The sequence below is a fragment of the Pectinophora gossypiella genome, chromosome 24, assembly GCF_024362695.1.
Source record: "Pectinophora gossypiella chromosome 24, ilPecGoss1.1, whole genome shotgun sequence".
Classification (NCBI taxonomy): Eukaryota; Metazoa; Arthropoda; class Insecta; order Lepidoptera; family Gelechiidae; genus Pectinophora; species Pectinophora gossypiella.
In genome coordinates, this window is record NC_065427.1 from 9,451,490 (window position 1) to 9,476,883 (window position 25,394).

The 25,394-nt window shown below is 42.1% G+C and overlaps 1 protein-coding gene across 2 annotated transcripts; it reads right to left on the reverse strand.

The window, feature by feature from the left end:
• Positions 1-2,505: 2,505 nt before the first annotated feature.
• LOC126377723 (solute carrier family 12 member 9) lies at positions 2,506-25,327 on the reverse strand. Of its 2 annotated transcripts, none has more exons than XM_050025514.1 (20): positions 25,140-25,327; positions 22,341-22,472; positions 19,804-19,926; positions 17,358-17,492; positions 15,920-16,054; positions 15,018-15,220; positions 14,145-14,349; positions 13,530-13,709; positions 12,783-12,872; positions 11,956-12,157; positions 11,213-11,414; positions 10,624-10,755; positions 8,970-9,077; positions 8,079-8,227; positions 7,301-7,492; positions 5,939-6,132; positions 5,125-5,252; positions 4,304-4,398; positions 3,332-3,461; positions 2,506-2,978 (listed from the first exon to the last, which is right to left on the reverse strand). In XM_050025514.1, the coding sequence occupies exons 2-20, from the start codon at positions 22,456-22,458 to the stop codon at positions 2,898-2,900; spliced, it is 2,802 nt and encodes a 933-aa protein (XP_049881471.1). In that variant the 5' UTR covers positions 22,459-22,472; positions 25,140-25,327; the 3' UTR covers positions 2,506-2,897. The 2 variants fall into 2 exon arrangements, with proteins under 2 accessions (XP_049881471.1, XP_049881470.1); XM_050025513.1 differs by having other exon boundaries at positions 5,125-5,255.
• Between the last annotated feature and the right edge of the window lie 67 nt (positions 25,328-25,394).

Genomic DNA, 25,394 nt, shown 5'->3' on the forward strand with positions numbered 1-25,394 from the left:
ACGCCTATTTCCCACCGGGGTAAGCAAAGACTATAGAATTCCATTTGTTTCGATCCTGACACACTTCTCTTGCTTCCTCCACATTCATCAATCGCTTCATACACGCACGCCGCCGGTTCAGAGTAGATCGTATTGAACCTTTTCTAAGGACATCTCCAATTTGATCATCGTAAGTCCTTCTCGGTCTTCCTCTGCCAGCCCTACCATCAACTTTCGCTTTATATACCTAATGCTATACATAATGTGATCCAAATATCAAGCAACAATTATTAATATATATGCTTCTGCCATTACATTGTGTTATGGAATAATTATGTACCCGAGTAATGAGAAAATAGGTAATTATCACGTTGAAGATGTACAACGCCATCTATCTTGGTTTTAGTAAATGTAGCTTGGAGTGCCTCGTATAATATACTTTAGTGCAATACTTTTGTGTTTTTCGTGTAAAACTAAGACTTAACAAAGGGCTTCGTCGCGACATGTCCCTTTCACAGTACTTAGAAATTAACAACATAACAAAGCATCACGCCTGTATCTCTGAAGGGTAGGCAGACGAGTATAGTATCTACACCCACTCCTCGTCATCATCTGTCTAGCATTATCCCGTTTTTCACAAGGTCCGCTTACCTAACCTGAAGATTTGACAGTTCCGGTTTGTTACAGAAGCGACTGCCTGTCTGACCTTCCAACCCGCGGGAAAACCAGCCCAATACAGGTTAGGTCACATACCTCCGAAAATGCATTTCTCAGGAATGCGGGTTTCCTCACGATGATTACCCCGATGATGAACCCGCAGTGGAGCAGTGTGGTGGAGTATGCTCCATACCTTCCGGTTGATTGAGGGGAGGCCTGTGCCCAGCAGTGGGACGTACACAGGCAGTTTATATGTTAAATTTGTTACCGCCAAATCTATTATAATGAAACGGTAACAAATAAAAATATGATAATTGACAAGTTTTACACATACGCAGACATCATTACAAAATTATTAAAAAAGTATTCAAAGTGAGCCTAAGACTAAATTATTCTACAAAAAAATACACAATAAACTAGTAATTAGATAATATACAAATCATAAAACTTATTCCTAATAATTAGTTATTCATGTCATAAGTATTATCATAATAAAGTATGTCAAAAATATAAAATTATTTATCAAAGAATATTTCGTGAAACAATTCATAATTAACATCATCATCTCTCTAGCATCATCCCATTTCTCACAGGGTCCACTTACCTAACATGAAGATTTGACAGGTCCGTCTGTCCTTTCAACCCGCGAAGGGAAAACCAGCCCAATACAGGTTAGGTCACATACCTCCGAGAATGCATTCCTCGGGAATGTGGGTTTCCTCACGATGTTTTCCTTCACCGCTGAGCACGTGATAATCATTTATGATCCAAACATGAATTCGAAAACAAATTCGACAATCATTAGTTTAGGTCTGTGCTGGATTCGAAGCTGCGACCTCAAAGTGAGAGGCAAGCGTTCTACCAACTGGGATACCACGGCTTACAATTCGCTAATTATAAATAAACCCGCGAAAACGTAAAATATATAGTACATCTTCAAGTGCGAAAGAGATGAGATATACAGGGTATTAGTGATATTGGAACGAAAACTTTGACGGATGATTCAGACCATGATTCTGAGTTGATATCAAGTGAAATTGCGCCGCGGCTTATGCTGAGTGAGGCCCTTTTATAAAGGACACCACCACCATCGTTGACCAGTCCATACACTCAATTTGTATTTGTATTTCTCGTGTATGTTGTTTTTATTATGTGTTTTGTTTGATTGTAAGTTGTGTGTTACTCCGTGTTTTAAATTATATATTTGGTTTGTATTTGTTACTGTGGTGTCCCTTTATAATAAACGTTTCTTTCTTTCTTTCAAATTTCTAGTCAGTAAATTACTGAAAATTTTAGTGTTTCTTCAATTATTTCGACGGAAAATTCCACTTGATATCAACTCAGAATCATTGTCTGAAACGTCCCATTCAATATTCGTTACGGTACTAATATCAAGTGGAATTTTCCAACGCAAAAGTTTAGAATTGAATATAAGTAGGTACTTTAAAAAAACTTAAAAAATATCATGATATTTGCGACGGAAAGTTCCACTTGATCATCCCCTTCAATATTCGTTACAGTGTCACTAACACCCTATATTTCTACGAAAGAGATGAATGATATGTCATTTTAATTGTGTTACATTTTACAGAGTAGGCATTAAGCAATAATATTGAACTTTGAGTAACAGTGATACGATAACGCAGGCACTTTCGCATTCCTGCAGACACCTCCTAATTTCAAGTTATACCTGTCATTTTCTTATCCACCAAAAAGGCAAGAGACGGATAATTGACAGCTGTCAATTTTAAAATCAATGAATAACCCGATCGAATCAAATAGGCATCGCGGTGATATACAAGCCATTTGGCATATGCTGTCAACTTAATTCTGTCGGATTATTACCACCTAGTATAGTGTCACTTAGTGGCCACTTAGTATAGTGTAAAATATTGAGAGGGTCATATAAATTTTCATAAATTTTATACATACATACACAAACTCACGCCCGTAGTCCCTAATGGGGTGGGCAGAGCCACAAGTCATCAAAGACAACTTGCAGCCACTGTTGATACGATGTCGTAAGCTGGATATGATGAACCTTATGGTGATAAGGGATCAGCCTATCGCCCATAACATTAGTCCATCATGTTAGAGGACACAATCCCTCGGGAAGACAAGCAGCTGAACGTTTAATACATTTTATGCCTGTCGATAATCTGTCTCTTTCCTTTTCGGCGGATAAGAAAAGGACAGGTGTAACTTAAAATAAAATTCGATGGTGTGTATCAGCACCAATATAGTATTATTTACACTTTGCACTATAATGTCGTAGATGTGACGGACTTAAGGCCTCGAACTAGTATGGTGGGTGGGAGATCCTTCGTGAATTCATCTAGTACCTGGAACCAGAACATATAAGCTTTTAGACTTTTTTTCTTCTTTTCATAAAAATATCACCATCATCATCATCACCAGCCCATTAACGTCCTCACTGCTGGGGCACGGGCCTTCCCTATGGATGGATAGGGAGATCGGGCCTTAAACCATCACGCGGGCCCAGTGTGGATTGATGGTTATTAACGCCTGCTAATGCAGCCGGGACCAACGGCTTAACGTGCCTTCCGAAGCACGGAGGAGCTCGAGATGAAAACTTTTTTTTTGTGGTCATTGTCACCTGTCACCACTTACCCTACACCAGGGTTGATGAGGTTGGTAATTCAGCTCACAACCCACACGATGGAAGACCACTTACCCTGAGATAGTGTTCGCAGAGCGCCTCGTCGGCCGGCGTGGGCTGCGGCGGCAGCGCAGGCGGCGGCGGCAGCTGCACGAACGTCACCGCCGTGCCGTCCGCGCTGCGGCCCTTTATTATGTTGTTCACCCTGCCCGGGGAGAAATAAAATACAACATAAGATCAAGTGAGCTGAGTGGGGTGGTCCTAAGGACTTCCTTAGGACTACCCTCCTTACTCTTACTAGGGGGCGCGTAAGGATTTAATGATGAAGATGTTTCAGTTAAAATTGTGGAATAAAAAAACACAAAATCATGAATTTTGCGACGGAAAATTCCACTTGATGTGTGTGTGTGTGCGCGCGTGTGCTCGTGTGTGTGTGTGCGCGTGTGTGTGTGTGCGCGTGTGTGTGTGTGCGCGTGTGTGTGTGCGTGTGTGTGTGTGTGTGTGTGTGTGTGTCTGTGTGTGTGTGTGTGTGTGTGTGTGTGTGTGTGTCTGTCTGTGTGTGTGTGTGTATGTGTGTGTGTGTGTGTTTGTGTGTGTGTCTGGGTGTGTGTGTGTGTGTGTGTGTGTGTGTCTGTGTGTGTGTGTGTGTGTGTGTGTGTGTGTGTGTCTGTGTGTGTGTGTGTGTGTGTGTCTGTGTGTGTGTGTGTGTCTGTGTGTGTGCGTGTGCGCGTGTGCTCGTGTGCGCGTGTGCTCGTGTGTGTGTGTGTGTGTGTCTGTGTGTGTGTGTGTGTGTGTGTGTGTCTGTGTGTGTGCATGTGCGCGTGTGCTCGTGTGCGCGTGTGCTCGCGTGTCTGTGTGTGTGTGTGTGTGTGTGTGTGTGTGTGTGTGTGCGCGTGTGTGTGCGTGTGTGTGCGTGCGTGTGTGCGTGCGTGTGCGCGTGCGTGTGTGTGTGAGAGAGAGAGAGAGAGAGAGAGAGAGAGAGATAGAAAGGGTGTGCGTGTGTGTGTTTGTGTGGTATTAATGTTCGTGACCGTGCAATATACTCACGTCTGCAGGTAGCTAAGTGGCACTCGTTGGTATATACTGTTTCCATCATGGTCGCTCGACCACCTCGTCTCTTCAAACGCTGGCCATTCAGTTACCTGGATACATAAATAAGGAACTTTTTAAGACATAAATAAGAAACTTGTTGCCTGGAAGAAATTGCTGCCTGAGCAACAAGACCGTTTGTTGTGCTTTTTTCTATAAAATCCAGGTGCTAATTCCAGTGCATACCATCTAAGTTTAAGTTATATCTGTCATTTTCTTATCCGCCGAAAAGGAAAGGGACGGGTAATCGACAAGCATAAAATGTATGGAACACACGTCGAACTAACGACTCATAAAGAGGGCTAACACGCGCAACGTGATAAAATTGTCGGTCGATTCAACAAATTTTGTCGAAATCGATAAGTTTGTTTTTTCCCTAACATGCGCGCCGCGATTTTATTAGTATTTTGACAGAACGACAAGACTTATTTGGGTTCACATATTAGCACCAATCGACGAAACGACATAATTATATCGTCGGAATCGATAAATACAACCAATCACAATCACTCAATTATTTGTATTTCTCGTGTAAGTTGTTTTTATTATGTGTTTTGATTGGAAGTTTTGTGTTACTCCGCCGTGTTTTATATTATATATTTGTTATTTGTTTTATATTTGTTACTGTGGTGTCCCTTTATAATAAACGTTTCTTTCTTCCTTTCTTTCTTAACATAACATAACAAATACTTTATTGCACAAACAGGAAAAAAGAAAAAAAAAACAAAATGTTGTCCCGTTGCGCATGTTAGCCCTGCTGACGTGTGTGGCGTTCTCACCGCGTGCGTCCGCGCGTCTATCCGCAGCAGGCGCAGCAGCTGCTGCAGGCGCGCGGGCGCCGGCCGGCCCGACAGGCTCGCCAGCGCCGGCTCCACGCTCTCCGCGGGCACCGTCACTGTGACGCCGGCTTCTGGAACCAATAGCTTCACTTCAAACACACAGTTTCAGGCGGATGACGCGTTGGACAAAACATAACATAACATCTCTCTCTTTATTTAAGAGCTGCGCTCTTGTCGGTGGCGTAATCGCCTTCATTACTCCATAGATAGGGCGTATAGAACGGTGGTTGCCCCAATCGCCTTCCGTTCCGCAGTACACCGACCAATTTCCCAATCGGTGATGTTCTAGCTAGAGCCCAACCAGAATCCATTTCCTCGGCCTCCAACCAATACTGATACCGCTGCTGCCCGGCATCAGGGGCATATCATAACATAAACAGCCTATATACGTTCCACTGCTGGACACAGGCCTCCCCTCAATCAAAGGAGGGGGTATGGAGCATACTCCACCACGCCGCTCCAATGCGGGTCGGTGGAGGTATTTTTACGTCTAATAGCCGGGACCAACGGCTTAACGTGCCCTCCGAAGCCGGGAATCATCTTAACTTTTTCGGACAACCAGGTGATTCAAGCCTGAAAAGTCCTTACCAAACAAAGGACAGTCTCACAAAGTGTCTAACAATGTCCCCATCGGGAATCGAACCCGGACCTCCAGATCGTGAGACTAACTCTCTAACCACTAGACCACTAGAGCGTATCTGTCTTCAAGAGTGTTCACCTGAACCACTGTTAGAAGACCTACCGCCTAACTCACCTTGTATGGCGGTGGCGGGTCCAGCGATGGTGGTGGCATGCACCCGCAGCCGCAGGTGCTGCCAGCCGCGCGAGGAACGCACCACCGCCGCCAGCTGCAGCGCGAACAACCCTCGCACTGTGAAGGGCTCCTCGCAGGATGGGGACAGCAGCTCCACGAGCCACACATCTATGTATTTCAGGGTTGGTGACCGTCTGGGGGAAGAAATTGGGGATGATTAAGAGGGAGATTTGTTTTAACTTTATTTGGCTTATAAAACATTTGGCAACACCTTACCTTTAAAAATATATACCTTTTAAAATATTTCATTTTCTTAAAAACGATTCACATAATAGAAAAATCATATTTTTCTTTATTAATTTCAAATTTCACGCAAAAACGGTTGATCACGTGACATTTTGTCCAGCGACGTCACATTTCAATAAACAAAGAAACTGTCAAACTACGCGTCACTTCAAGTGATTTAAAACCCTCGTTTATTTTGTGAAATGTGACGTCACACGAAGTTTCGGGTCTTGCAATCTGGTCTCGGATAAAAATAGCATTCTTATTTTGTAAAAATAAAAGATTAAAAAAATATATCTTAACAAAAAACCATTGGATAGTTATCGTTAAATGATAAACTACCATATCCGACATATCTCATATTTTATTGTTTCAACTGTCAATTAGCCAATTGCACAATACAAAATTCATAAGACTAGATTATGGAATAAAAAAAAATATTGAATCCGTGATAGCCTGTGGGACTTGAAAGCTAAACACTGTGCAGAGATAATAAGGCTCTTCTGAAACATGAGTCTAGCATAACATGATTGACGATTGATTGATTGATGTTGCCTGGCAGAAATTTCTGTTCAGCAATAAGGCCGCCTATTGTGCTTATTTTTATTCGTATGTTTATGTCCTTTGTATATGTCGTTGTGCAATAAAGTATTATTAATTGATTGATTGAAAGATTGATGCATGTAACAGGGCACTGAAATTCCTCTGAAAAAACATTTTTCTGTAGTTTTTTTTTAGATTAAAAGCCAAATGATGTAACACTTTGAGGAGCTCGGTGGCGCAGCGGTAAACGCGCTCGGTCTGCGATTGTTGAAGTAAAGCAACATTCGCAAAGGCCGGTCATAGGATGGGTGACCACAAAAAAGAAAAGTTTTCATCTCGAGCTCCTCCGTGCTTCGGAAGGCACGTTAAGCCGTTGGTCCCGGCTGCATTAGCAGTCGTTAATAACCATCAATCCGCACTGGGCCCGCGTGATGGTTTAAGGCCCGATCTCCCTATCCATCCATAGGGAAGGCCCGTGCCCCTGCAGTGGGGACGTTAATGGGCTGATCATGATGATGATGATGTAACACTCACCTCTCGACGGCAGCCATGTCAAGTTTGTGGAAGTTCCGGCACAGGCAGACGTTCTTGTTGACGCACAACACGTCGGATACGATGCGCGTGTATTCTGCCGCTGAGACGCGCGGCTCGCCCGCCCGTCTCACCGGGAACACTACGTCACCATTCTCCAGGTCGAACGCGTCTGTCTTGTAGGGAGACGTTGGGCTGGAGATAAAAAAAGGCAAAACAAAGGAAATGTTTATTATTTATCTTGCGATGGATGTACTTCTGTCTGCCCCAATTGAAATATAGGCGTCAGCTTATGATCTTTTGAATAAGTTGTTAAAATAAAGATCTACAAAATTTAGAGTGTTTATCGACCCAGGGGCCTGTTTAATAAAACTTACAATTGTAAATTACAATGACAATTTAATGTACATTGCGGAGTTAGTGATCACAAATATTTTCCAGTTTCATATTAGCTACGTAATGAACACCAAATTGTCGTTGTAATTTACAATTGTAAGTTTTATGAAACAGGCCCCTGGTGTCAGGGTTATTATTGAGCCACCAAAGGCCTCTGACATGACCTATGTAACGACTACGTACTTGCAATAGTTAGTAACCGGGACCGACGGCTTAACGTGGCTTTCGAAGCACGGATCATCTTACTTTCGGATAATCCAGTAATCAGAATGATTTTGCGATATGACCCCACCGGGATTTGAACCCGGGGCCTGAGAGAGTGTGAGCCCATCGCTCAACGGGACCACGGAAGCCGTTAATGTGTGTATGTATGTAATATACTCACTCTCTAAAGAAGTCCTTCGGAGTAGCAGTATCCCTGAACCCCAGCAGCACGGTGTCAGGTTTCATGGCCCCCAGGCCCGCTAACCTCGTCAGGTGGGCCGCTCCGCCCCTCACTGACTCCGCCAGACATAGCTCCACGAATGCTTTCACCTGTGCCATAGAATAAGGAATAATACTAATACTTCTGTTAATACTTTCCGGTCAAAGGTAAAAGAACACTTCCTACATTGTCAATTAGGCGGTGATACAACCTATTAAAAATATTCATGCTTCAGGTAAGCCATATATAACTCACATACATAATAGTATATACACACACATACAGTATAATACATAATATACAGAATTATTAATTTATTTATTTTTCTTATTATTTTCTTTTTCCTCAAATACTTTATAATTACGGTTTAGGTACGTAATTATTTGCTTAGACTTTAGAGCCCAGTTATTTTTGTTTAATTGTTTTTTGATTCCCCAACTGGCTGCAGCAGAAAATCAGCGTCACAGTCTAGCTACAGCTAGGCCGTGACATTTGCTGAGCTGAAGCCGTTTCGGCATTATGTATAATTATTATTTTTTTGTTAATTAGTGTTAAGTATGCCGAATAAATATTTTTTCTTTCTTACTACGTATAGAACGGCAACTCCCCGCACACCACCAGCAGCTGAGCTAGGTTTACTTCAACTAAATAAAATGATTAGTCTAAACTAATCATTTTCGAATTCATATTTTGATCATAAATGATTATCACGTGCTCAGCGGACAACATAGTGAGGAAACCCACAATCCCGAGAAATGCGTTTGCGTATATGTGACCTAACCTGTATTGGGCTGGTTTTCCCTCCGCGGGCGGATTGGAAAAATGTTCTATAAAACTGTTTTGCACACTCACTCTTAAATGGTCAATGAGTTTGAGCCAGTACTTGTGTTCGGCGGCCAACGGATCTCCAGTGCCATCTAACTGTCCCACTCTTACATGACCCACTACGAACAGACCACCCTGTAAACAAATTTTCATATTCATTTATTGATGTCACAAACATAAATTAAGATGGAACTATTGAGTATTGAAAAATAAAGAATATTGAATATTAAAATGGTACATGTGACGCCCTGCAAGGGCACAGCAATATAAAAGAGGCGACACTAGGTGCCTTATTGTAATAATATTATAATGGTGCTAATTCCTGTAAATACCATCTAATTTTATTTTAAGTTATATCTGTCATTTTCTTATCCGCCGAAAAGGAAAGGGACGGGTAATCGACAAGCATAAAATTTATGGAACACACGTCAATTTTAAGCACAAATCTAAACCAACCGTCTAAAAATTTTACATCAGTCAATAACCCGACACAGTTAAGTAGACAGCACGTCAAACGGATTGCATACCAGGGACGTACCTTTTGGTTCGCCCGGGTTATTCATTCATTTACTCATTCTTCCTAAAATTACGAGCTGTGAATCATCCGTCCCTTTCCTTTTCGACGGAGATGAAAATGACGGATATAACTTAAAATAAAATTAGGCGGTGTCTGCAGGAATCGGGGCCAATATCTATCTAAATATTATTTAGTGTGTGTACCACACGTGTAAAACTTAATAACAAGATTAGTAAAAAAAAACTAAAAACTTAATAAAAATCTAAATCTAAAAAAATAACTTAAGAAAAAAGAATAAAATAAATATCCAAATATACTCTGTAAATAAATATACAAATACATGGAGAAACTGAAAAGTTCACAGGACCAAAGCTAGATCTATCTCTTTCGGACACTTATTGTTAGTAAAGGACGGCAATAGTTTTAAGGCCTCTCAAACTTAAATCAGGTTAAGTTTGTGTCCGCCAGCGTTACACGCCACGAGTAGCCCTCGTGTGTGATCTAAACGCACATGCAGCGAGCTTATGGATCCTGGGGTGCGGGGACTGGAGACCTGGAACTTGTCTGGGGACCTAAGTAATCCGGGACCTAAACTATCTGGGGACCTGGAGACAGATATTTTCTGATCTAGAGACAACATATCGCTGTTACCTTCTTGACCTAGTGTGTCCAGGGACCTAAGTAGTCTGGGACAAAGAATGTTTCTGGAGACCTAAATAGTCCGGGACCTAGAGGATCTGGGAGCTAGAAACTATCTGGGGACCTAGAGACATATTTTCTGATCTATACAACTAATCGCTGGTACCTTCTTGATCTAGTGTGTCTGGGGACCTAAGTAGTCCGGGACCTAGAGCATCTGGGAGCTAGAAACTATCTGGGACCTGGAGACGGATATTTTCTGATCTACACTTAACAAATCGCAGTTAGCTTCTTAACCAAGTGTGTCTGGAGACCTAAGTAGTCCGGGACCTAGTCTATCTGGGAGCTAGAAGCTATTTGGGGATCTAGAGACAGACATGTTCTGATCTACAGACAACATATCGCTGTTATCTTCTTGACCTAGTACGTCTGGGGACTTAAATAGTCCGGTATCAGGGAGCTAGAAACTATCTGGAGACCTGAAGACAGACATGTTCTGATCTAGAGACAAAATATCGCTGTTACCTTCTTCTGGTCGTTAACGAAGTCGATGAGCGGCGCGGCTTGCCGCGGCGAGGATATGAGCAGTAGCATCTGCGGGCGCCAGAACTTAACGTGCTCGCGCCGCGGGTCCAGCAGCAGCAGGTACTTGCGGACCTGAAGGCAAACAAATTACAATACAAAATACATATCTCATCTTATCACTTCCACCACGTTGTTCGTCAAGCAAGCGGTCCCGGCTACTATTTGCTTAAGTAAGGTGTAGTCGTTACATGAGCCATGTCAGGAGCCGTTGGCGGCTCAATAGTATCCTGAGTATTTGACACAAGGGTTGGTGAGGTCGGTCATTGGTCTCACAACGCACCCGAGATATACGATGCTACATATAGAACGGCAGCTCCCCGCTCCCCACCAGCGGCCGAGCTAGGTTTACCTCACCCCCTCTCAGTCTTACTCTAGTCTTCAATCGTATGGGCGTCAGACGTCAGACACAGAGATACGCATGTACGGTAACGTGTCTGTGTAAAACGAGGTGTTCTGTATGATAATAAACACTTTCTTTCTTCTTTCTTTCTTTCTATATGTCCGGGGTGTGACAAGTATAAAATCCCACCTGATGGAATATAAGAGCCTGGCTTAGACTGCCCCACTTGGGCTCAGCAGCGGCTGGAGACAGCACATGGAGCGCCAACACCAGTAGGGTGCAGGCCAGGGCCGCGCCGCACGCATGCGCCGGCCGCAACGCGAACATCACGGACGCACACCCGCCCAGGCCGAGCAGAGAGGTCAGCCACGAGAAGTGCTTGAACGACGGCCTGGAATGGAAAAATGATGAACGGAAACAAACAAGGAATCATTCTTTTAGTTCACAAATAACACAACATAAGATCACGACTATATCCTAATTGGGGCAGTCAGAGGTACATTCATAGCAAGATGTACAAAGTACCCGTACCTCACCGAGCTTTCCACTAGACCAAGGAGACACATTGCATGCATCAAATTTGTCTGAAGCTGCCTTACACAATACAAACATGAAGTTAGCTGCGCTATTTATAACGACACTAACCTGAAGTTAGACGCAGAAGTGAGTTCTAGGCCGAGACAAGCCGAGTTACATCAAACATTCCACATTGGCGCATCAGACTAGTCTGATGCTCTCTTACACAATATAAACAAACATGAAGTTGGATGTGTTATAATGTCATTAATCTGAAGTTAGGCGCAGATACGACTTCCAGGCCGATACAAGCCAAATTACATCAAACACCCTACATTGGATGCATCAGACTAGTCTGATGCTACCTTACACAATACAAACATGAAGTTAGCTGCATTATTTACAACGACACTAACCTGAAGTTAGGCGCAGACGCGAGCTCAAGGCCGAGACAAGCCAAGTTGACAGCGAAGTAGCTAGTCATGAAGAGGACGGAGTTGACCTGAGCGATAGCGTTGAGCGAGCCAGCCATGATGCCCACTTGCACCAGCAGGTACGACGCGATCACCGCCACCACTGGGTTTCCAGAACGGGAGACCATTGGACGGAGAAGGATTCCTGGAATAAACGAAATAAATATAACAGGGTATTTGACTGGGTCCACTGGGCCGTAGTATAGTTGGAAGAAAACCTTCTTGACTCTCACCATAGAATAAGGAATAATACTTCCGCTTCCCACCAGCGGCTGAACTAGGTTTACCACCCCTCCCCGTCTTACTTTAACCCACAGTCGCATGGGCGTCAGACGTCACACACACAGATGCGCGTATACGATAACGTCAATGTGTAGTGTCTGTGTAAAACGAGGGTGCTCTTACGTGAAAGCGCAGTTTCGAACCAGCACAAGGGGGTTAAAAAGGCCACATCGATGCAATTGATCTAAAAAAGCAATATTGCATTTTTTTGCGCATATAAAAGTAAGTGCGCAATGCAAACAAATGTCAAATAGCAATATTGCTTTTCTAGGTGAATTGCTTTGATGTGGCCTTTTTAACCCCCCCCCCAGGCCTAACCAATGATTTTCGAATTCATGTCATCATCGTGAAGAAAGCCACATTGCCGAGAACTACATTTCGGAGATACGTGATCTAACCTGTATTGGGCTGGTTGTGAAAAACCGACCTTGTCGAACCTTCAGGTTAGATAAGCGGATCCCCTGAAATAGAGACAAAAAAATGCTTACCGAATATGTTGTCCTTGGCCAGAGCTTCTAAAACTCTCGACGCACCAATCAAATTGGATAGTCCAGCGGAAAACGTCGCTATCACCATGCCTGGAAAGAAAAAATAAATTGTAAAATTATGCTGCTTAGTCAAAGCTAAGAAACATAGTGCTGTCAATTATGCCAAGCTGTGGAGACGCTTGCGCATAGGCCTTCCTCTTCCAACTCTACCACTTACTCCCGCATCATAAATCTTCTTCGTCTGCTTTCCTTCATTCTCTCTGCATGCTTTTTTTAAGGTCGAAGTAAAAATAAATCAACATTATCCCGTTTTTCACAGGGTCCGCTTTACCTAACCTAAAGATTTGACAGGTCCGGTTTTTTACAGAAGCGAATGCCTGACTTTCCGACCCGAGAAATGAAAACGAGCCCAATACATCGGTCACATACCTCCGAAAGTGCATTTCTCGGGAATCTGGGTGGGAAGTTAAATAAAATTTTCTTTTGGCTGTCGAAATGTTGTCAAAATGGCTAAGCTTGTTTCACGAATCTGTGTCCAAAATCAAATAAATGATTGTAACATTAAGATGGTAGCTGATGCCTATAGCACAGGCTTCGGTCTATTTCAGGCATCAGCTGAAATGATTATTTTGTAACTTGCTCCTTACTAATTTTGTAACTTCAAAATTGTTGTTAAATGCCTTTGTGTGGAAATAAATTTTATTATTTATTATTATAAGTAAAATAGAATCCGAATTATAAACTCACCAACAGCAATAAAGGGCGGCCAAATGTTAATAGGCAGCAGATACACGTAGTTGTTTTGCAGCAGCTCCCGACTGCAAGTGGCCGCAGTGAGCACGCTTAGCGCCACGTACGATATGGCGGTGAACAGGAGGGCTGTCAGGGTGCCCAGGGGGATGCTACGGGACGGAGTCTTAAGTTCACCTGGGGAGAGAAAAGGACACATAACTTAGGGCAGAAATTCGAAAGCATATTTACCTAAACTTTTCGGAAGTCCATAATTTTAGAGTTCGTTTATTGAAACACACACACACTCACACTCATACGGGGTGTGGCGAATAACCCGACAGAATTAAGTTGACAGCACACGTCAAACGCGTTGCATATGAGCGAGATGCCTGATTTTATTCGCCCGGGTTATTCATTCATTTTAATATTAACAGTTGTTAATCATCCGTCCCTTTCCTTTTCGGCGGATAAGAAAATTACATGTATAACTTAAAATTGGGAGGTGTGTGCAGGAATTGGGGCCACTATGATAATACCCTCTTTCTCTCTATTTAAGAGCTGCGCTCTTGTCGGTGGAGTAATCGCCAATACCCTAATAATACCCTATTAGATAGAAAATAATGTCCTCACCGCTCATATTAGCACCGGCCATGACCCCAGTGACTCCAGTGAACAACACGCCAAACACGGCGGCGAAGTCCACCATCTGACCGTCACTTGTGGAGTAGTCCTTGCCGTACTGAGGGTACAGGTTCTCCATCAGAGTGGCCGAGGAGAGGCCCGTGTAGTTGAACGCTGTGTCGTTTACCAGGTGGTTCGTGTCTGGTTTGTCGATCTGGGAGGTGATAAAAACATCAATCAATTTAAAGTAAGTTAGGTCAGGCGTCGGTACAGGTTAGGTCACATTCCGAAACGCATTTCTCGGGAATGTGGGATTTCCCACGAAGTCACGATGTTTTCTTCACCGCTGAACACGTGAGCTTCTTCTATCGTGACGGTTATCAGGTGAATTGCCAACCCTGGTGTCATGGTTCCTATTGAGCGGCCGAAGGCTCCAGACATGACGATTACGTACATACTTAGTAACCGGCACCAACGGCGTAACTTTCGAAGGATCATCTTACTTTCGGACAACCTAACCTAACCAAACCAGGACTCACAACGTGATTTTTGTTATGTCCCCACTGGGATTAGAACTCGGGACCTCCGGATCGTAAGCCTAACGCCCGAGTGATTGATCACTGGACCACGGAGGTCGTTAATAATTTATGACCTAAATATGAATTTCAAAACTATAGGAGATTGCAGCTTGGTCCAAAAGTACACTTCCCAGAACTATAGGGGGTTGTACCTTGGTACCAGCGTACACTTAACCAAAATATAGGGGGATTGTAGCTTGGTTCAAGCGAATACTTACCAAAACTATAGGGGATTGTAGATTGGTCCAAGAGTACTCTTCCCAGAACTATAGGGGATTGTAGCTTGGTCCCAGCGTGCACTTACCAGTAGCGGCTGCGTGCAGAAGAAGCTGATGAAAGCACTGGCGAGACAGACGGACATGGTGAGCCATATCGCCAGGCTGGTGCGCGCGAACAGCGCCGCACCCGCCAGCGACACGCACACGCCCAGCGCGTTCAGGATGCTTCGGTACAGGAACCGATACCACCAGCTGTCCGGAATTCCGGGGTTTGGTTGAACTAAGTAACCTGGAAAGAGAAATACAAATTCACATTCAAAAATATCTTTATTCAGCAGGCAACATAGTCACATTTTGAAACGTATTTTTTATACAACGAACGTCTGATCCGCCTAATACTACTGCAGCTTCTCATAACCTGTATAGCTGGGGAAAATAAGCTGCAAGAAAAACATCGGCACAGGGTCCTAGACGTTCTTTATATTAAAAAAAAACATAGAATATACAGTAGTAGTAGTAGCAGGAGAAACTTTATTCTTCATCTTTCAATCAACCAACAAGTTACTGTGGTCATATAGTTTACCGGGTTGCATATCAAACGGGAAACGCCGGTTCAAACTCTGGTACCAAACTTGCACCAATGAGTTATTAATTTATCATAAGTGCAGCTTTCACTAACACAGTTGGCTCGACCATTACAGACAGCGATACGGCTCACCACCTATCACGTTTAGTCTAACAGAAAGCTCGATGAGGCGTGGGTCTTTAGTTCATCTTGCGATGGATGTGCTTCTGACTCGTCAGCTTATGTTATGTTACGCAAGCTAGCCCAAAGGGAACTCCGTCTATAATTTCTGCCACATTGGTTTGACAGAAATCTCGGTAAGGCGTGTGGGTCTTTAGTTCATCTTGCGATGGATGTGCTTCTGACTACCCTAACAGTATAGCTGTGAATTTATGTTATCATGAGGCTTATATTATAACTCACCATGAGGTCCAAAGTTCTCCACCAGGGCTTCAGTGCAGGCGGATATACAGAGTGCACTGGACACCACATTGGCGAAGAAAAATAACGTGCCGATTGCTCCACCGAACTCTGGACCTAGTGTCCTGCTGATCATGACTGAGAATTGGTTAAGGACCATTGTGTCGAAAACAAAATGCTGACGCCGGCGTCATCTACGCCGGCGACCTCCCCTCAACCGGAGGGGGTATGGAGCATACTCCACCACGCAGCTCCACTACGAGTGGGTGGAGGAATTTGGGCTAGTAACGTGCCTTCCGAAGCATGAAATCAATAACTTTTTCGAACAACCAGGTTATTCAGGGGGTTATATGATTGATATTTTTTATTAAATAATAATTTTAGGTAAAATCTATTAATAAAGAGAGAAAAAAAAACAAAAATATTCCGCATGGACAGTGTGACGACTCGGTGGTGTAATGGTTACTACCATCCCGGCTTGACACGAGACAACTCATAGTTTTATCATTTTCTCTATGCTTATTTATTTACGGTTATTTCCTGGCAGTAGTTGCCTGGAAGAAATTGCTTTAGAACAATAAGTCCGCCCAGTTGTACTATATCCATGTGTTGTGTCTGTACGTTCTTCTCTTCTATCGTGTGGGTTTTGAGGTGGATTACCAACCTCATCAACCCTGACACCAGGGTCGCCATTGAGACGCCAAAGACCCCTGACAAGGCTCATGTAACGACTACTTACTTACATCAGTAAGTAGTAACCGGGACCAACGGGTTTACGTGCCTTCCGAAACACGGACCATGACGAATCACGAAGCATGGGAAGTCTGTATGTTGAAATTGAGTTTTGTCCGTGCAATAAATTATTTTTGATTTGATTTTATGTATTTATCTCCAGCCAGGCCGATCTCCCTATCCATCCATAGGGAAGGCCCGTGCCCCAGCAGTGGGGACGTTATTGGGCTGGTGATGTTGATGTATTTATCTCAATCGTCATTTCCCTAGCGTTATCACGAGGCCCGCTTACCTAATCTGAAGATTTACCAGGTCCGGTTTTTACAGAAGCGACTGCCTGTCTGAACTTCCAACGCGCGAAGGGTTTTTTTTTAATTAAGATGGGTTTGCTCTTTACACCATTCTTCCACGTGGTAAAGAAGGGGGACGAAGGTGGAGCGAGGTGCTGATGGGTGATTTTTTTTTTTTTTTAATTAAGATGGGTTTGCTCTTGACTTCGTTCTTCCACAAGAAGAAGAGATCGACGTTGGAAGGAGCTTACCCAGAAAATGCCTATTCACCCGTGATTTACAGGACCCCAGGTTATAAGAGTCAGGAAACACCGACGCCGGCAGCCCATTCCATTCCTTGGCTGTGCGCATTATGAAGGATGAAGCGAAGCGTTTGGTGTGGATTAGTGGTGATCTCAATAGTTTCAGAAAAAGGATACAGTAAACACCCCCTCCTTCAACGGCGCCGTTGGTTGAGATAGCACAGATTGACGTCACGGTAAAAACTACTATCAGGTAAGCCAGGCCGAACTGTGCTAGAGTCACAAGTAACCCAGCATTGCCGACTAGATAACCTGAAATGAAAAAAAATATATTTTTTTTTAAATTTTATTTAGCAATAGGCTTGCCCTCTACTAATCCGTGATAAGGGCTTATTACACATACCACCTACCTACCTGAAGCACGGATCATTTTACTTTCGGACAACTAGGGATCTCAAAAGTGACTTTTGTGATATGTTCCCAACGGGATTCGAACCCGGGACCTACGGATGGTGACCCCGACGCTAAATCACTTTTTTAAATAATATAAGCTCTTTTGACAATCTCACTTGATTGTAAGTGACGATGAGGTGGATTACGCTTACCTAGCATATGCCTATTCAAATATAAATATGAATATACTTTATTGCACCAAAATAAAAATAAATAATTACAAAAGACTCTTTAACTACTACCACTATTCCCTACTACTACTACTCTCTCTCTCTCACTCTCTTTTCTTCTACTACTTCTCTTTTTTCCCTTTCTTTCTTCAAATTCAAATTTAAAATATTTATTTCGGAAACTAGTATTTACGTAACAGATTAATATCAAAATAAAAACAATCTACATGGGACAGGCCCGAGTCACCGACCACTCCACAACACCAGACCAGAGGCTGTTAATAATTTCATCACTTCTTCTATCGTGTGGGTTGTGAGGTGGATTACCAACCCCATCAACCCTGGTGTCAGGGTTACTATTGAGCCGCCATAGGCCCCTGACATGGCTCATGTAACGACTACTTACTTACATCAGTAAGTAGTAATCGGGACGGTAGCCTACGTGGTCCAGTGGTTTGAGCGTTGGGCTACGATCCTCAGGTCCTGGGTTCAAATCCCGGTGGGGACGTATTTCATCACTTAGCTAGCAACTTTTTCTAACGTCTATTCTTCCGGCCTTTGTAAGAAGAAGACAAATCTCCAGCAAAAACTATCTACAAGGTCGCATTACTATACCTTGGCGAATTGGCAATACTTTGCAATATGATAGTGAAACTTATCTGACCTTGGACTTACGATTGGGTCTATTTTACAAAAACAGTGGTTCTGATTCCTGTACACACAATCTAATTTTATTTTAAGTTATACCTATCATTTTCTTCTCCGTCGAAAAGGAAAGGGACGGGTGATCGACAGGCATAAAAATTATGGAACACACGTCAATTTCATGCAGATATCTTAAACAACCCTGTTACTAATAACCCGACATATTATTATGCAAGTTGACAGCACACGTTAAACGGGTTGCATACCAGCGGGATGCCTATTTAATTCGCCCAAGTTATGCATTTATGCACTCTTTCATTTTAAAATTATCAGCTGTCGATCTTTGGACACTTAAGTCATCTTGCGATGGATGCAGCTCTGACTGCCCCATATAGTATATAGGATAAAGTCGTGAAATATGTTACATAAATTCGCGTGGCTATGGGGCGGGTAGGATAGATCCACAAACAAACAAAGACAATTTGCAGCCACTGTTGATGCGAAGTCCTAGGATAGATTCAAATTCAAAAATATCTTTATTCAGTAGGTAACATAGTAACACTTTGAATCGTCATTTTTTACACAACGAACGTCTCATCCGCCTAAAACTACTGCAGCTTCTCACAACCTGTATAGCCGGGGAAAAGAAGCTGCAAGAAAAATATTGTTATACATTTGGCTGCCTAATATCGGTTCCCAGACAGTTAATCGCATGCATTCATATCTTTTAGTTCACCACGAATCTTATAGATATGATGAAGCCTTATGGTGACAAGGGAAGAGCCTAACACCCAATAGTCTGTCAGGTTAAAAATGACATAAATGTCGGATATCTAATTAAAAAAAAAACTGTAAACTTACATACGTACATAACATAAACAGCCTATATTTGTCCCACTGCTGGGCACAGGCCTCCTCTCAATCAACCGGAGGGGGTATGGAGCATACTCCACCACGCTGCTCCAATGCGGGTTGGTGGAGGTGTTTTTACGGCTAACTAAACGCCGCGCGAACTATTTGTTTTTATGATAAACTTACCCATCATCACCAGCCCATTAACGTCCCCACTGCTGGGGCACGGGCCTTCCCTATGGATGGATAGGGAGATCGGGCCTTAAACCACCACGCGGGCCCAGTGCGGATTGATGGTTATTAACGACTGCTAATGCAGCCGGGACCAAAGGCTTAACGTGCCTTCCGAAGCACGGAGGAGCTCGAGATGTTTTTTTTGTGGTCACCCATCCTATGACCGGCCTTTGCGAAAGTTGCTTAACTTCAACAATCGCAGACCGAGCGCGTTTACCGCTGCGCCACCGAGCTCCTCGATACGCCACCGAGCTCCTCGGTAAACTTACCCATTCGTATAAAAATAAGCGCGCTAAACATGGAGAGGACCACCGGGCAGAATACCCCGGCGAAAGTGCCCACTTTCTTGACACCAGCCCGCTCCGCGCGGAACTCTCCGAATTCCACATATCCTGGGGAAAATACGAAAAGAAAATGCCTTATTTAACAGTAACACGAGACACCTGGCGACAAATTGCGTTAAGTTAGTCATGTTCTTAGAAGACCTACGGAACACCAGTCCTGACGAGCTCTGACCTTTTTCTTCTATCGTGTGGGTTGTGAGGTGGAGTACCAACCTCATCAACTCCAGTGTCAGGGTTACCATTGAGCCGCCAAAGGCTCAAATGGCTCATGTAACGACTACATACTTACATCAGTAAGTAGTAACCGGGACCAACGGCTTAGCGTGCCTTCCGAAGCACGGATCATCTTACTTTCGGACTATCTGGTGATCAGCCAGCAATGTCCTAACCAAACTAGGGACCACTAAGTAATTTTTGTGATTTGTCCCCACCGGGGATCGAACCCGGGACCTCCGGATCGTGAGCCCAACGCCCAACAGTTATTTTATCGATTCTGCCGATATAATTATGTCGTTTTGTCGATTGGTGCTAATATGTGAACCCAAATAAGTCATGTCGTTCTGTCAAAATACGAACAAAATCACGTGATACCCACGCGTGTTAGGGAATAAAACAAACTTATCGATTTCGACAAAATGTATTAAATCGATCGATAATATTATCATGTTGCGCGTGTTAGCCCTGATGGTGTGCGCGTGGAAAACGCAAAAGGGCGGCCCAAGTAGACCTGGAGACGCTCGGTTGACAAATTAAATACTTTTTACGACACGTCAAAACGAAAGTTTTCTTTGGAGTGTGTATGGAAATATTGTCCTGTGACGTCATCAATAAAAGCGGTCAAACGTCGTACTAATTGTTACCTTAATTCATAAACAAAAATCGAAATTCGAAAAATAAAATGAGATTGATTTTTGATCATCTTAAACTGGCTTCTACTTCTAGATTAGTCATAGTCATTAATTGATAATAATAATTACATTGAGTAGCTCGCTGGCGCAGCGGTAAACGCGCTCGGTCTGCGATTGTTGAAGTTAAGCAACTTTCGCAAAGGCCGGTCGTAGGATGGGTGACCACAAAAAAAAGTTTTCATCTCGAGCTCCTCCGTGCTTCGGAAGGCACGTTAAGCTGTTGGTCCCGGCTGCATTAGCAGTCGTTAATAACCATCAATCCGCACTGGGCCCGCGTGATGGTTTAAGGCCCGATCTCCCTATCCATCCATAGGGAAGGCCCGTGCCCCAGCAGTGGGGCCGTTTATGGGTTGATGATGATGAATAATTACACGTCACAGATATTACAAAATTAAATTAAATATTATTACGGAATTCAATTACATTACAATATATTATCAATTACAGGTCGTCAAAACTATAGAATGCCTGCTCAATAAGCCATTTGTTAAGAAGTTTAAATATAGTACAATTCTTTGCTTGTGTGATATGGGCAGGCAGTCTGTTGTACACTCCCGGGCCCATGACATGCACCGTCTTCGCGTCAGCATTTTATAATTTACCTCTGACCCAGTCAAATACCCTATTACCTGGATTGCTCTTCTCCATCATAAAAACACTATTTAAACTGTTACAATTATTACACAAGTATCCACAAAAACTGTTGAAATTCAACTACTTGATAAGAGTGACCCGTTTTATCCAATTATTAGTATTTCTCCGACCTTGCACCAAACAATGGACGTCACAGTACATTAACCAGAATGATATGTTACTAAGTAACGCAACAGAAGTACTTAAATGACTCCTGCGTTATGTAAATTGTGATAAACAGATAACTTCCACAGGGTAGTTTCCAACTAGTCAAATCAGTTCTTCTTCTTCTAATCCTTTTATCCCCTGTTGGGATGTAGGGCTCGAATACTGGGGCCGTCCATTAATCATGCGAGGTTAAAGGTGACAAAAAAGTTTTCTTTTTTTCTATTTAACTTATTGGGCCGCCAAAGGCCCCTGACATAATTCATGTAAAGACTACGTACTTACATCTGTAATAACCGTAACTAACGGCTTAGAAGAAGGTATTATAGTATAATTCCTTACGTAGTATTACTACGTGCAGAACGGCAACTCTCCCCTCCCCACCAGCAGCTGAGCTAGATTTACCTCACCCCTCGGTCATACTTTGATCTTCAATCGTATGACGACGGACGTCACACACACACACAAATGCGCGTGTACGATAACAAACGTCAATATGTAGTGTATGTGTAATACGAGATTTTTTGTATGAAGTAAAATGTCCGCAGTGTGCAAACGGCTTAACGTGTCCTCCGAAGCACGGATCAGCTTACTTTAGCGGTTAATACCAACCAACCCACCACCTTCTCAAATACAAATAGACGCGAAAGAAAGAAAGATACAGTAAAATCTGGCGGCCTTATTGCTAAGCAGCAATTTCATCCAGGCAACCAGTGGCAAGAAAACATGTATCACAATTCGATCTTCCAATTTTACCTTCTCCATTTGGTCGGGGCGGAGTCCCGCGCGTGAACCGGGACCTCAGTTTACGTATGAGGCCGGGAGCCCCAGCGCTGTTCACACTTGGCGACAGCGGGTCTAGAGTCTCCGCCATTGCTGGCTTCGTCACTGGAAACAAAAAGAACAATTTACATTTCTTTCCATAACATAATCCCACAACTGTATCCCAATTTGGTAGTCAGAGGTACGATAAGCTGCAAAAGTCCAATCAGTTTCTTGTAAAGTAATGAATTAACTGGTTGCACTTAAGACCTCCTGGTTACATGTTTCTGTAATAGACCAAAAACACCTACAAAAACATAAATTTTATAATTATGTCAACTAACGGTTCATAATTTCACCACTGTTTACAAAAAATTTGCTGGGCTGTGTGACTGAACTTTTGCTCTTCGATTGTACATCCATCGCAAGATGAACTAAGTACCCGCACCTCACCGAGCTTTCTGTTAGACCGTGATAGGTGGCGAGCCGTATCGCCGAGAGTATTAGTGAAAACTGTATTTATGATAAGTTAATAACTCATTAGTGCAAGTCTGGTATCAGGGGTCGAACTGGCGCTCCCCATTTGAGAAGCAAGCCGGTGTAACTCCTTTTAAATGTATGTAGACTCTCGCTCTTTATCTGTTGTAAGGTGGGCAGTTCTGCAATTGGGTAGTTTCCTAGGTCAAAGATAAATTACGAGATTCTGATTACTAAATAAAGGCAGACCTAAAGGTGACAAAAAACATTTTGTTTTTTCTGTTTAACTTATTTATGAATTTTAATAAAGAAAAGTGTAATAATAAGTGCAACAATTTGTCATGTTTTTCTATGATGTCACAGGTTGCTTTTTCATACAAATTTCGTGTTCAAATTCAAAATTCAAATTAAAAATTATTTATCTGCTCATAAAACATGGTATAATAAAGGTTTTACAATAAATGGGAGAATCTCATGTTTTGCCGCAATTTGGCATGCAAAAATTATATATCAAGCTAACGCAAAATAATAGCCAATATATGTTTTGACGTTTAGTAAAAGTAACTGATTTGACCTTGCTTCTATGCTGTTCTGGGAGCAAATAAAAAACATAGAACACATTCAGCTGCTTGTCTTCCCGGACATGTCGTAAAAACCGACAGAGGGATTGTGTCCTCTAACATGATTAACTTATGTTATGGGCGATAGGCTGATCCCTTATCACCATAAGGTTCATCATATCCAGCTTACAACAACGTATCAACAGTGGCTGCAAGTTGTCTTTGATTGCTTGTGGCTCTGCCCACCCCATTAGGGATTACGGGCGTAAGTTTATGTATGTAACTGATTTGACTAGTTGGAAACTACCCTATTGAGATATAGTTGTGAGTTTATGTTATGAGTTTGTGAGTGTGCTACCGGGGTTCCAACCTGCGCTCCCGTATGTGTATTACTGGCAAAACTTACCTAAATGTATATCACCCATGGCATAGCACCTTGATAATGTAAACTACACTTGAATACAGTTTTCTTTGACACTGAAGGTAATAAGTAATAATACAATGGTAATTGCTATTGTGTTTTAATTGCTAAGCAGCTCATTGTTATCAAATTGACCTATAAAACATTTATGGATGAGTGTGACAAGGTTTCTCTTGCAGCTACTTTTCCTTGGCTATACAGGTTGTGAGAAGCTGCAGTAGTTTTAGGCAGATGAGACATTGGACAAAAAAATATTTATGTAAAAATTTACGACTCAAAGTGTAACTATGTTACCTAGTTTTCGGATGCGTTAAGATTTGTGCCAGTGTTAGTGTAACTATATTTTTTTTTATTTAAAATAGGATTTTAATGTATCTTCTCAATTTCTGAATGAATTATGAATGAATTTTAAGTTTTGTGGCATTTTATTAAGCATAAAATCAATACTTCATTACAACATACATGCATTCTCATAAAATATATTTTTTTAATAAAACTGATAGCTTAAATCAATAATTTATTTTAATGAAACCAAACAAAGTCCTTGAATGGAACCATATAAAATACCTACGTTTAAATCACTTCAAAACTATACATATAAACAACCATATTAGTGTCTGAAAGAGACAAACAATGCAAAAAGAAATAGGATAGATTTATTTTTGTCAGTATATGCCTATAACAACAGTGGGTCACAGTCTCAGTTTACTTATTAATATAATATTATACCTTATTGAAATATTTAAATTATATTTAAGAATGCTTACAGATATCAGTTCTAGCTGCCCATTGTTTGAATGTATGAATCATATTATTATTATGTTTGACAAAAAATGATGGCCGCCCACTTTGATGCAGTCTGCTGCTTATAAATTCAACTTTATGTTTTTAACAGGTCTATTAAAAAAAAAATACCTATTTAAATATTGTTTAATTTTAGTTTTTTTAAACAATAAATGCTTCAGCAGAATTCTAAATTATTTTTTGTTCCTAATTCAAACCACAACTTTTAATAAGCAAAAACATGATACATATATACAGCCAATGATAGCATTAGCACCTGTATGAGCTAATCTATGTATCTTACGTCTCTTGTGACCTACATGACTAAACCTAACATTGTTTTCATTGTGTTAGAAACTTTAGTATAGGATATTTTAGACAAAAATCTATCTACGTGTTACGGTCGCAAATTATTATTTACACACAAAGATCACTGCTTTAAAGCACTGTACACTACAGAAACGTCTATCCACACTGAAATACCGACGAATTTTAATTGCGAGACCAAATACAGAACAAAAAACTGAATTACGAATTAGACAAAAAACTTACCGGACTGCTATTTCTAGTCGAAACAGTCAATTATGAATGCGGTACGCTGAATTAAGGCTGTAACATGGTTCAGATTGCGATTGTATGTATTATGTGTTTGTTTTCGTAAGCAAAAGGAAGGAAACACGAAATATTTTGCGGAAATCCCTCCTACAATACAATTTGTATAACGTTTGTTTGGCACAACGATGACACATACAATACTGCACTCGGATACAAGATTAACATACACAGTGTCAGCTGGGGCTAGTGGAC

What these genes read in the sequence shown, in the direction of transcription:
- LOC126377723 (XM_050025513.1), bottom strand. Translation starts at nt 22,458, where the DNA reads ATGGCGGAGACTCTAGACCCGCTGTCGCCAAGTGTGAACAGCGCTGGG. An exon ending in GCTTATTTTTATACGAATGG is followed by an intron (nt 17,493 to 19,803) that starts GTAAGTTTACCG and finishes TTTTCATTTCAG; the next exon opens with GTTATCTAGTCGGCAATGCT. An exon ending in GGCCAAGGACAACATATTCG is followed by an intron (nt 12,158 to 12,782) that starts GTAAGCATTTTT and finishes CGTTTATTCCAG; the next exon opens with GAATCCTTCTCCGTCCAATG.